The sequence below is a fragment of the Arachis hypogaea genome, chromosome 8 (genome assembly GCF_003086295.3).
Source record: "Arachis hypogaea cultivar Tifrunner chromosome 8, arahy.Tifrunner.gnm2.J5K5, whole genome shotgun sequence".
In the NCBI taxonomy this organism is placed as follows: Eukaryota; Viridiplantae; Streptophyta; class Magnoliopsida; order Fabales; family Fabaceae; genus Arachis; species Arachis hypogaea.
In genome coordinates, this window is record NC_092043.1 from 47,506,190 (window position 1) to 47,519,587 (window position 13,398).

At 30.3% G+C, this 13,398-nt stretch overlaps 2 protein-coding genes across 2 annotated transcripts; both read left to right on the plus strand.

The window, feature by feature from the left end:
• The first annotated feature begins 6,888 nt into the window (after positions 1 to 6,888).
• LOC112705451 (uncharacterized) lies at positions 6,889 to 8,408 on the plus strand. Its single transcript, XM_025756280.1, has 2 exons — positions 6,889 to 7,730; positions 7,817 to 8,408. Exons 1-2 carry the CDS (start codon positions 6,889 to 6,891, stop codon positions 8,406 to 8,408), a joined length of 1,434 nt encoding a protein of 477 aa, XP_025612065.1.
• Positions 8,409 to 9,134: 726 nt separating this feature from the next.
• Positions 9,135 to 12,264, plus strand: LOC112707926 (oligopeptide transporter 4). Its single transcript, XM_025759971.3, has 3 exons — positions 9,135 to 9,592; positions 10,525 to 11,527; positions 11,607 to 12,264. The coding sequence occupies exons 1-3, from the start codon at positions 9,135 to 9,137 to the stop codon at positions 12,219 to 12,221; spliced, it is 2,076 nt and encodes a 691-aa protein (XP_025615756.2). The 3' UTR covers positions 12,222 to 12,264.
• Positions 12,265 to 13,398: the final 1,134 nt, after the last annotated feature.

A 13,398-nucleotide genomic window follows, 5' to 3' on the forward strand; every position in this document is an offset into this window, starting at 1 on the left:
TTCAAAAAATAAATTAAAAAATAATTGATTGAATTAATTAGTTGATATAATTAATTTATTATAATTGATTGGATTTAATGAATTAGAAAAAATAAATAGGAAAACATAGGAGATAATGATTTTTTTAACTAAATTAATATGTATTTATTGTATTTAATCATTATAAGTAATAAATCATCTATGTTATTATGTACCTTATAAATTAATGAATTAAAATAATTGATATAATAAATTACAATTATTTGATTGATATAAATTATAATAAATCGTGTGATATTTAAATACATAATCAAATCAATTAGTTGATGTAATTAATTTGCTATAATAAATTGTATTCAATGAGTTATAAAAAATAAATTAAGAAACACGCTAAGAAGTATATATCACGCCCATCATGAAGTGCAGAAATTTAATTTTTATATAATAAAAATATACATTCTTATATATGTTATAGAAATATGATTTGATTTCATGAACTTGTTTTTTTTTTTTACTTGCCACCTATATTCAGCATGAAATTTTAATTTTTCTAAAATAAATTTAGAAGAGAGAATAGTACTTTTATTTTGGAGACAAAATAAATTCATAAAGAATTGACACCTCGCTTTCATTGATAATGCATTAAATATTAATTTTATATAATTATAATAAATATATTTTCCTAAATTAGTATAATCATACATTATTCATTAAATGTTAATTGTAATATAAATATAATAAAGATATTTTTGTAAAATAAATTTAGAAGAGAGAATAGTGCTTTCATTTTAGAAGAAAAATGACTTTATGAAAAATTGACACCTCACTTCAATTAGTTAGAGAAAAATACAATTTTAGTATATTAAGTAGAAGTATATTATTATTATTATTATTATTATTATCATCATTATTATTATAATTAAAAATATTTTCGATTGATAATTGATAAGTAGTTTAATAATATATTAAATATGAATTTTATATAATTATGCATTATTCATTAAATGCATTCATTTTTGGAGGGAAAATGAATTCACGAGGAATTCACACCTCACTCATTATTAGTTGAAAAAATCCAATTTTAATATATTAAGCAGATTATATAAATAGAAATACTTGCTAAGTATATATAAAAGAGGAGATATATAATTATATATAATATAATTGTTATATATGTAACAGATATAAATTGTTATAATTATAGAGACTTACTATAATTATATTAAATTTAATTATGAATGTAAATAAATAAAAGTGATAATAATTAATATTATTTTTTTACATTTAATATTTACCGTAAATATAAAAAATATTGAGAAAAAAAGTAGATACTGACTTTATTTTATTTTATTTTACGTCATGAATTTCTTTACTAAAATTAATGGAGAAAAAAATCTTTATAATTATATATCAATCTCAATCACAATAAATAAGATGAATCGGTTGAGCAACTAATAAATTTACCAAAAAATTCATCCTTTATTTTCATTAAATATTTATATTAATTCAATTAGATGAGTGTTTTGATAAAAAAAAAATTATTATTATTATTATTATTATTATTATTATTATTATTATTATTATTGAATAATAACGATAATTATCGTTATTAATATTAAATTGGTTATTAATATATATATATATATATATATATATATATATATATATATATATATATATATATTGTTGCTTCTATAATCGTGCAATAATATTTTCTTTCATTTGTTAATTAATTAAACTTGGTTATTTATATTAAATATATTTAATGATTACTAAAAATTAATCATATAATTATCATTATTATTAATAACCAATTATTAATAATCAATTTATATTTCTCTAAAATATAATTTTCTATATTATTATTATTATTATTATTATTATTATTATTATTATATAGGTCACCATTAAAATAATAACTTGTCACTAATAAAATTTTAGGATAATGAATAAAAAATAGAATTATATTAATATAATTAAAATCAATATAATTAAAATAGTTAAAAATATTTTTGATTGATAATTAGGTTAATAATGCATTAATTATTGATTTTATATAATTATAATAGAGATATTTTTCTAAATTAATATAATTATGAATTATTCATTAAATACTAAGTATAATATTGTTATATAATTATAATTAAGATAATTTTCTGAAATAAATTTAAAAGAGATTAGTATAATTATAATAAAGAGATTATCTTAAATTAGTATAATTATGTATCATTCATTACATACTAATTATAATATAATTATATCAATTAAAGATAATTTTTAAAAATAAATTTAAAAGAGAGAAATAGTGCAATCATTTTGGAAGAAAAATGGGTTCACGAAAAAGTGACACCTCACTTTCATTAGTTGGAGAAAAACACAATTTTAGTATATTAAATAGAAGTAGATTGGTATAAATTATGATAGATTACATAACATTTGAAAAGAAAATAAAATGAATAAGAAGAAAATAAAAATAAATAGAATAGATAGAAGACTACAATAAAATAAATTAAATGTGAGAGTTTTTTGGTACATTTCATATCACATTCGTTTCAATAATAATAATAATAAATAAAAATACGTCAACTTGATATCTAAGAAAAAAATGATGAGATAAAATCATAATACAGTTCTAAAGTAAAAGCTTAAATTAGAACATAATATCATTACATAACACATATTGAAAGTAATTTCACACTACAATATATCACAAACAGGTAAATAACTTAAATTTAAATACAAAACAGTTTTTATTTATACATACATGATAGCACCATGGTCTATAAATACTTCATAGATAACATATCTTATAGAGCTCCGAATGATAAGCACGAAAGTTGGAGAGTGTAGTAGTTTGTATCCACGATAGTTGTCTTCTTGCAACGATGCCTCATAGAAAGAAAAAGAATTGTTGTAAAAGCTATCAAATAAAAGAGTAATTGGTAAACGAATGATATTTTTTTCTAGCATACATGGTCTTTTATAGTGGTAAAATAAAAATGGAAGGAATCAAATTTTATATTTTTATATTAGGAATAGAATTTGATATTTATCCTAATAAAATTATTATTATTATTAATATAAATGGGTTAACAACTTGCCACTAATAAAATCATTGGATAATGAATAAAAATTAGAAGGATATGAATATAATTAAAATGAATATAATTACAATATTTAAAAATATTTTCGATTGATAATTAGTTTAATGATGCATTAAATATTGATTTTATATAATTATAATAAAGATATTTTCTTAAATTAGTATAATTATGTATTATTTATTAAAATAATAAAAAATATTTCTAATTAATAATTGATAAGTAGTTTAATAATAAATTAAATATTGATTTTATATAATTAAAATAAAGATATTTTCCTAAATTAGTATAATTATGCATTATTCATTAAATGCATTCATTTTGGAGGGAAAATGGGTTCACGAGAAAGTGATACCTCACTTTCATTAGTCGGGAAAAAACCCAGTTTCAGTGAAGACAACTCGATGAGGTATTTAATGGATGTGATGCATTGTAAATGATTATGGCAAAAGACAATCGAACTAGAACATTAGACGATAAGAATAACTTAGAGTAATAACAAATAAAAAATTATTAAAAGAATAATATAATAGAATGAGTATATGAAAAATATTATAAAAAATTATAAATTGTACCTTAAAAGGATCAACTTCAATAAAAAATGAAGAATACATTCTTATTCTATGAAGTAGTAAAAAAGAAAAAACACTAAATATAAAATTATGAATTGACTCTCAAATTTAGATTCATGTACCACAGGAAAACACTATATATAGACTTTAGTAAAACAAAAATAAATATGTAAATTACCTATTATTAAGATAATTTTTTAATAATGCATTAAATATTGATTTGATACAATTATAATGAATATATGTTCCTAAATTAGTATAATTATATATTAATTTCATCATATCACGGGTAACAAAGATTTTTTATTATTAGTATTACTATTACTGATATTATTATTATCATTAAAATGAATAAAGTATTTTTAATTGATAATTGATAAGTAGTTTAATAGTGCATTAAATTTTGATTTGATACAATTATAATGAAGATATGTTTCTAAATTAGTATAATTATATATTATTCATTAAATATTAATTATAATATAATTATATTAAAGATATTTTTTATAAAATAATTTAGAAAAATTATTTGATATACGTGAATCGAGTAACAAAGATTTTTTATTATTATTATTACTATTATTGATATTATTATTATCATTAAAATTATTAAAAGTATTTTTAATTGATAATTGATAAATAGTTTAATAGTGCATTTGATTTGATATAATTATAATGAAGATATGTTGCTAAATTAGTATAATTATATATTATTCATTTAGTATTACTTATAATATAATTACAATAAAATAATTTAGAATAGAAAAAAATTTTATTCGTTTTGGAGGGAAAACAGAGGCATGAGAGATCGACACGTCACCTTTAGTAGTTGAGGGAAAACCCAGTTTTAGTATATTAAGTAGATTTCACTCTCTCTTAATTATACGTTCATATCTTTTTTCTAAATTATTTTCAATTCTTATTTTTATTTATCTTTTTATCATATAAAAAAGCTGTCGAATTCTTCATGTTTTTTAAAAAATAGTCCGTATAATTTGTTTCTGATAATTTTTTATGTCAGGCGAATAATTTTTTAAACCTAGACATAATAACTCCTCAAATTCATCACTTATGAATGCTTTTAATACCGCACTCTCATATGAGTTATTGATCCACCCAAGTATATGGTCTTGAATTTATTTTGAGAATGGTCGAATTCTTAGCTGCTATCCACTCCCTTAATTTAATGATCTAGATTTATTTTCATATCTTTTATTATTTAGGATTTGAATCCTCTAAAGTTTGGATTTTATTTTAGAGAGTAAAGTGTGATTTTCTATTCTTGAATAATAATTTCTCTTTCATATTTATTTTTGGCCCCATCTATAAAATTAATGATGAGAGATCATATTTTACTCTCTAAAATAAAATTTAAACTTTAGATGATCCAAATCATATTTTTTATACTATTTAAAAAAGTTAACTTCCTTTTATTAACTGATTTTAGAAATAGTTTAATCCAAACATGTTTGTTGTGAGAATAATATTAATTATACAAAAAATATTATATACACAAAAAAATTAATTATTATTTAATTATAAATATATATTATTTAATTTATTTTTAATATATATTTTATTTTTAATATATAATTAATTATTTATATACACATAACATAATTGAATGATATATATAGATAATAGATAATTATGATAGATCCAAATAGGTAAAATATTTAAGTGGCCAACTATCTTTTCTTTTGTTGGTAAAAGAATCATAGCCTAAGAAGCACGGACACACCAAATTACTGCCGTGTCCACGTGTCGGACACGCGGTGGACACGAACACGCGGTGGACACGCGGTGGACACGTGTCCGACACACCTGAGCACGTGTCGCAAAAAAAATTTTTTTTTTATTCGGACACGCCATGACACGGCACTGGACACACGAGGACACGGCACTGGACACACGAGGACCCGGCATTGGACACGCCAGGACACGATTGGCATGTAAAAATTGCAGAAATTTTTTAAAAAAAAAATAATCCTTTTAACCCAAAAAAATCTTGGACCCATAAGCACAAGGAGTCTCTCACACATTTTAAATAACTCATAAAAAACCCTCATTTTTTACACGACCCTTCACCTTCAGAGCATAGCAAAAGTCACCCTCCTCCACGCACCGTCCTCTGCACGCAAGTCCTCTGCGCGCCGGTCCTCTGCACGCAAGTCCTCTGCAGGCCGGTCCTCTGCACGCAAGTCCTCTGCAGGCCGGTCCTCTGTGCATTGCTCCTCCGGCGATGCTCCTCTGCGAGTCGCTCCACTGCACGCCGCTCCTTCTACCTCTGTGCGCTCATCTCCCTATGTTCTCATCTTCTTTGCTTCGTGCTTTTCTCCTCTCTGCTTTGCTCCTCTTCACCGGTGGCACTCTTTTGCCACAATAGTTGTTGCAAATCGTTGCTTGCAGCAACTTAGCAACTTAGGGGTTGAGGTAATTTCTTTTGAACTTTTATTTTATCGTTAGAATGTTAGCTCACTAAGTCTATACTCCATAGTTACTAGTTACTACAAATAGTTACTTGTTATCTGCATTATTGATTTTTTTTATTAAATTATTTAGGAATGATGAGTTCTCTTGGGGTTACTGGAACTGAAAAAAATGAGGACTCTGCGGATAAGCCTTTATGAAAATTTGTTGTGAAAAAAAATAAGGTTGAAGGGGGAGGTAATTTTGAGTTTGAATGCAAGTATTGTGAAGTTGCATTTAGAGGCTCTTACACTAGGGTGAGAGCACATCTCTTGAAAATTCCAGGAAAGGGAATAAGGGTCTGTCAAAAAATCACTGCAGTGAAGCTTCAAGAATTGAGAAAATTAGATAATGAAGCTACATTGTTGAGTGAAAGTGCAAAGCCCAAATCTATTCCTCTTCCACCCTCTAATGATGAAGGTAGTTCGAAAAAGAGAAAGGGTCCAGGAACAATAGATCACTCATTCAATATGAAAGATAGAGATACTTTAGATTTAGAAATTGCTAGAATGTTTTACTCTTCTGGATTACCATTTCATCTAGCAAGGAACCCTCACTTTATCAAAGCTTTCTCTTTTGCTTCTAACAAAAATCTAGATGGTTATATTCCCCCGGGCTATAACAAGTTAAGGACAACTTTGCTTGAGAGAGAAAGGGAGCATGTGGAAAGGATGTTGGAGCCAATAAAAAATTCATGGAGTCAAAAAGGAGTAAGCATTGTAAGTGATGGGTGGAGTGATCCGTAAAGAAGGCCTCTTCTTAATTTTATGGCTGTGACTGAAAGTGGACCTATGTTTTTGAAAGCCATAGATTGTTCGGATGAGATCAAAGACAAAGATTTTATTGCAAGCAAAATGAGAGAAGTGATTATGGAAGTTGGTGTCTCAAATGTTGTGCAAATTGTGACGGACAATGCACCTGTGTGTAAGGCTGCTGGATTATTGATTGAGGCTGAGTTTCCTACTATATATTGGACTCCTTGTGTTGTCCATACACTTAATCTTGCCTTGAAGAATATTTATGCAGCCAAGAACACCGAGAGGAATAATATTGTTTATCAAGAATGTTGTTGGATTACACAAGTTGCTGAAGATGCTATTTTCATTAAAAATTTCATTGTGAATCATCATATGAGGTTATCGATTTTTAATGAATTTGTATCATTGAAACTACTTAATATTGCTCCTACACGATTTGCCTCTACCATTGTGATGCTCAAGAGGTTCAAATTAATAAAGTTTAGACTCAAAGAGATAGTGATTAGTGAGAAGTGGTCCTCCTACAAGGAAGATGATGTGGGGAAGGCTGAATTTGTTAAAGAGAAGATTTTGAGTGATAATTGGTGGCAAAAGGTGGATTACATCCTTTCTTTTACTGAGCCTATTTATGATGTTTTAAGAAGCACTGATACGGATACTCCTAGTCTCCATTTAGTGTATGAAATGTGGGATTCAATGATTGAAAAGGTGAAAAAGGTCATATATCACTATGAGAGAAAGGATGAAAGTGAGGAATCAACATTTTTCAATGTTGTGAACTCAATATTAATTGAGCGTTGGACAAAAAGTAGTACACCTCTTCATTGTTTTGCACATTCCTTGAATCCAAGGTAATATTGAAACTTTTTTACAATTTTTTTCGTTTAAATAGATTTGCTTAAACCATGTATAATTTTATTCCTTAAAAATTATATAGGTATTATAGTCATCAATGGCTAAGACAAGACTCTAGACGTGTTCCTCCTCATCAAGTTGTGGAACTTACTAATGAGAGAGTGAAGTGCTTGAAAAGATATTTCCCTGATGCTGAAGATAGGAGAAAAGTGAACTTAGAGTTTGCTAATTTTTCAGGTGGTAGAGAGGGGTTTGATGATTGTGACTCTTTGAATGATAGAGGTGTGCTAGATGCAAAATCTTGGTGGCTAGTTCATGGTGTTCATGCTCCAACTCTTCAAAAGATTGCTCTCAAACTACTTGGGCAACTATCTTCATCTTCTTGTTGTGAGAGAAATTGGAGCACTTACTCTTTTATTCATTTTCTCAAAAGAAATAAGATAAAACCCAAACGAGCTGAGAATTTAGTGTTTGTGCATACCAATCTTCGTCTCATGTCAAGGAAAACTCCCCAATACAAGAAAGGAGAAACAATGATGTGGGATATTGCGGGAGATGATTTTTCACCAATTGATGAAGATAATGGGGTCCTAGAAATTGCTAGTCTTTCTTTTGATGAACCGGAGTTGGAAGCTGTTCTTTTTGTCAATGAAAAAAATGAAGTTACTTTTTAGATGATCACTGTAGTTAGCTTTTTTTGGATATATCATTAGAATTGATGCCCCATATTTTTTTGGAAAGGATATGGAAATAGGAAGTAGTGAAGTTCAAAAGATAGTTAAAGAATACTCCATGTGTTTTTTTTTTTTTTTTGAGGGGTTAGGAAGTGATTATAAGTTCAATTGTAAATTTTGACTTCATATTATATATATGATATATATTATGACTTTTGATTTTTTTTCTTAAAATTTAATATATATATGCCGTGTCCGTGTCCGGTAAAATTTTAATTTTGGTGTGTCTCCGTGTCCGTGTCCGTGTCTGTACTTCTTAGATCATAGCGATTTGATTGAACTGTTTTTATCTCGGTGAGATCAAAATCAAATAAATTTTTAATTTTAATTTTAAAATTCAAAATTTGAATTAATTAAATATAATCCTACTTAGTAGAAGATTATTCGCATCTCTCATCTTTCGGGATTGTTCCAATAAATATATGTAACTGACTGAGTATACATCTTATCTCTAGTATACACTCCTTCAGATAGCGCAGTTCAAATCAGAAGGAGTGAACGCACATTATGGCAGCGGAGACCATGAAGAACGTCAACGCAGACCCAGAGATGGCGAAATCAAACGAGGAACTGAAACAAGATGAAGAAGAAGTTTCTCCAATTGAGGAAGTGAGACTCACTGTATCCAACGTGGACGACCCAACCCAGCCCGTTTGGACCTTCCGAATGTGGTTCCTGGGGCTTATCTCTTGCTGCCTCCTCTCCTTCCTGAACCAGTTCTTCGCCTACAGGGCGGAGCCTCTCGTCATTACGCAGATCACGGTGCAGGTGGCCACACTGCCGATAGGGCGATTCATGGCCAGAGTCCTCCCCACCACGAAGTTCGGGATAGGGTCAAAGAAATTCTCGTTGAATCCGGGACCTTTCAACATGAAGGAGCACGTGCTGATTACCATATTTGCGAACGCCGGCACCGCCTTCGGGTCGGGGTCGCCGTACGCGGTGGGGATCGTGAACATCATCAAGGCGTTCTACGGAAGGTCGATATCGTTCTTGGTTGCATGGCTGCTGATCATCACTACTCAGGTGTTAGGATACGGGTGGGCAGGATTGCTGAGGAAGTACGTGGTGGAGCCAGCTCATATGTGGTGGCCCGGCAACCTTGTCCAAGTCTCTCTTTTCCGGTACCTATCTCTTTCATTCACAGTTTCTCTTAGCTAGCATTAATGGATTATACTTTCTTTCCAATCCACTCTCAAAACCCTAAACTCCTCTACTCCTCTACTGAAATTTGAATTTATTCAAATAATATAGCAATTTTTATTATCTGATAACTTTGACTGGTTTTTAATGAAATAAAATTGGTTTCAACTCATAATATTATAAAATATAATTAAATTAATTGAAATAATATAAAAATATCTGTTTCTATATTATAGAAAATAAATTCATCAAATATAATTATTTTTGGTATTTATCACCAGCATGAATATGATTGAATGATCGGTTAATTTTTTTTTACTAACTAACTTGATCTAATATTAACAGAAATCATTTTTTTTTCACTTTCACTTGTTCACTCACCTAAATCTTATTATTTAATTTAGTTAGATTTGGCTCACAAAAATTTTTTGTGTAAAGTATTTTTATATTATAAAATTTCTTTTATAGTTAATAATAATAGTCACATATATATATATAAACATATGCTATATTTGTTTGAAGAAAAAAAGATATTTTAGGATGATATATTTGGATAATCATCTAATAATTCATAAAAGTACACATTTTTTAATATGAATTAGTGTGTACATAAAAAAGTACTCAAACTATGAGTTAGTATATCATTTCTTCTATTTTTTTTTTCTTTGGGGAACAAGTAATTTAATTTATTTTATAGATAAATTTAATTTCTATACACTTAACATTATAAAAAGAATTTAATCATATATTATGATATTATTAAAATAGTGAAACTTAACAGAATCTTAGTTATTAAGATCCTGTAAAATTTGGCTGGACTTGAATTTCTTTGAATGCAATAAAAGGAGTTTGCCCGATGCATGTGATGTGCTTACGGTGAATCAGATACTAACACATGATTAAACTAACGCAGAGCTCTGCATGAGAAAGAAGATGGGAACAGAACTTCAAGGGCAAAGTTCTTCTTCATTGCTCTACTCTGTAGCTTCTTATGGGCCGCGGTCCCTGGATACTTGTTCCAGACCCTCACAAGCATTTCATGGCTCTGCTGGGTGTTCTCCAAGTCAGTCACAGCTCAACAGATAGGCTCAGGCATGAACGGTTTGGGCTTGGGAGCCCTCACTCTCGATTGGTCCGCCGTTGCCTCCTTCTTGTTCAGCCCTCTCGTTTCACCATTCTTCGCCATTGTCAACGTCTTTGTAGGCTATGCATTAATCGTCTATGCCGTCATCCCTATTGCTTATTGGGGCTTCAACGTGTATGGTGCAAATAAGTTCCCCATTTTCTCCTCCTCCTTGTTCACAGCACAGGGCCAAGAATACGATATACGCTCCATTGTAAATAACAAATTTGAATTGGATGTTGCAAAGTATCTCAAGACGGGTCCAATTCATCTTAGCGTCTTCTTTTCTCTTACTTACGGTTTTGGATTTGCCACCATTGCCGCCACCCTTACCCATGTCATTTGCTTCTACGGAACGGAGATCATGGAGCGGTATCGTGCTTCGAGCAAGGGCAAAGAAGATATCCACACGAAACTGATGAAGAAATACAAAGACATACCATCTTGGTGGTTTTATGTGATGCTGTTTGTAACGCTTGTGGCTTCTCTCTTACTATGCATCTTAGGGAAAGAACAGGTTCAGATGCCATGGTGGGGACTTGTGTTTGCCTGTGCCTTAGCCTTTGCTTTTACTCTCCCAATCAGCATCATTACTGCCACCACAAACCAGACACCCGGGTTGAATATCATTACTGAGTATATCTTTGGACTCATTTACCCCGGAAGACCAATAGCGAATGTGTGCTTCAAAACATACGGTTACATAAGCATGTCTCAAGCAGTCTCCTTCCTTAGTGATTTCAAGCTTGGCCACTACATGAAAATCCCTCCGAGATCAATGTTCTTAGTTCAGGTATGTATGTCATTATTTCTTTTCTTTTTTGTTGTATTTTAATGTGCTTAATTCATTGACTTGTGAAAACTCTGTACAGTTCATTGGAACAGTTCTTGCTGGAACCATCAACATTGGCGTGGCATGGTGGTTGCTAACTTCTGTTGAGAACATATGTCACAAGGATCTACTTCCCAAAGACAGTCCCTGGACATGTCCCAGTGACAAGGTTTTCTTTGATGCATCAGTTATTTGGGGTCTAGTTGGACCTAAGAAGATATTCGGTTCCAAAGCAGAATACTTTGCAATGAATTGGTTCTTCCTTGGAGGTGCAATTGGACCCATCATAGTTTGGTTATTGCACAAGGCATTCCCCAAGCAGTCATGGATTCCCTTGATCAACCTCCCAGTTCTCCTTGGGGCAACGGGGATGATGCCACCGGCCACGCCAGTCAACTACAATGCATGGGTTTTGGTTGGAACGGTGTTCAACTTCTTTGTGTTCCGTTACAGGAAGAAGTGGTGGCAGAGGTACAACTATGTTCTATCAGCAGCGCTTGATGCCGGGGTTGCCTTTATGACTGTGCTGCTTTACTTTGCTCTCAACATGGAGAATAGGAAATTGGATTGGTGGGGAAATGGTGGGGAGCACTGTGACTTAGCAACTTGTCCCACTGCTAAGGGCATAGTCGTTGATGGTTGCCCTGTCTTTTAATTTTCACCCTCTCTGTTAGTTTCCATTTCAAATTCAAGTTTCCATTAGGACCTGGTTTTTACTTTGCATTTAAGTTTTGTATAGTTTCTATTGTGTTTTTGTCTGTCTTTCTAACGAAATTAAATTATGGATTATGTTTTAACTCTGATCTTGTTATATTGTGCGGACACAACTAAAAATGTATATATTAAATAAATGGTGGCCTAATGTTAAATGGTTAGAAAGCTGGAAATTGGCAACATATGAGGGGGCGGAGGAAACAATAGCAGAAGCTAAGTATTATTCTCAAACTCGTCATCATCAGGAATCTTTTAACAACGCTTCAAGTTTTATTAAGGTCAAATAAAAAATATGGAATAAGAATAATTTTTAAAATATAGCATGTAACAGACTTGTTAATCCTTCACTAAAAGAACTCACACAATCACAGCACATATTATTCTCTAAGCAATTGTTTTCGAACTTGATTAATTAGTTTAAGACCACAATAATGCGACGGGGAGACCAAGCTTTCATGGGAAATATTAAAAATCCTCGGATAATGCACGTCAAGCATACTATGGACATTTTCGTTTCTGAACATTTAAAAATACTTTTAAATCTCTGACCTTTATAAAACTTGGACGAATGAGTCCCTCCGTCCAAATACCTCCGTCAGACTCAACGGAAAAGTCTGACGTGGCTCCTATTCTGATGACCTAGCGTGACGAGTTGACATGTGGACTGATGACTGGAAGGGTGCTTTAAAAAATTGGACAAATAAATCCCTGAACCTAAAAACTATGCGTTTTGCGTTTGGTCCTAATCCTTAAATTGATTGCGTTTCTATGTGGAGGCTAATGATGAGGAGCCCTAATCCCTAAACCTTCGCGTCACCGCTTTCATTCCTGCTCCCAACGCTCCTCCTCCTCCTTTAAGCCGTTTTCCATCCCCATCATTCTGCCCAAGCCACACAGACACTCACATATGAATTCAATTCACAATACTTTCACTACACTTAATTCAAACTACACAAACAAATTGCAACTAGATGCAATCAGAAAGTATAACATGAACTATGATTATCATTAGATGCAGATCCATTTTCATTATTTTAACTGAAACAGAGAAAAAAAATACTAGCATTGAACATGATTTTTTCATTTAATTCTCTCTTATTAATTCGAGACACAGTAAA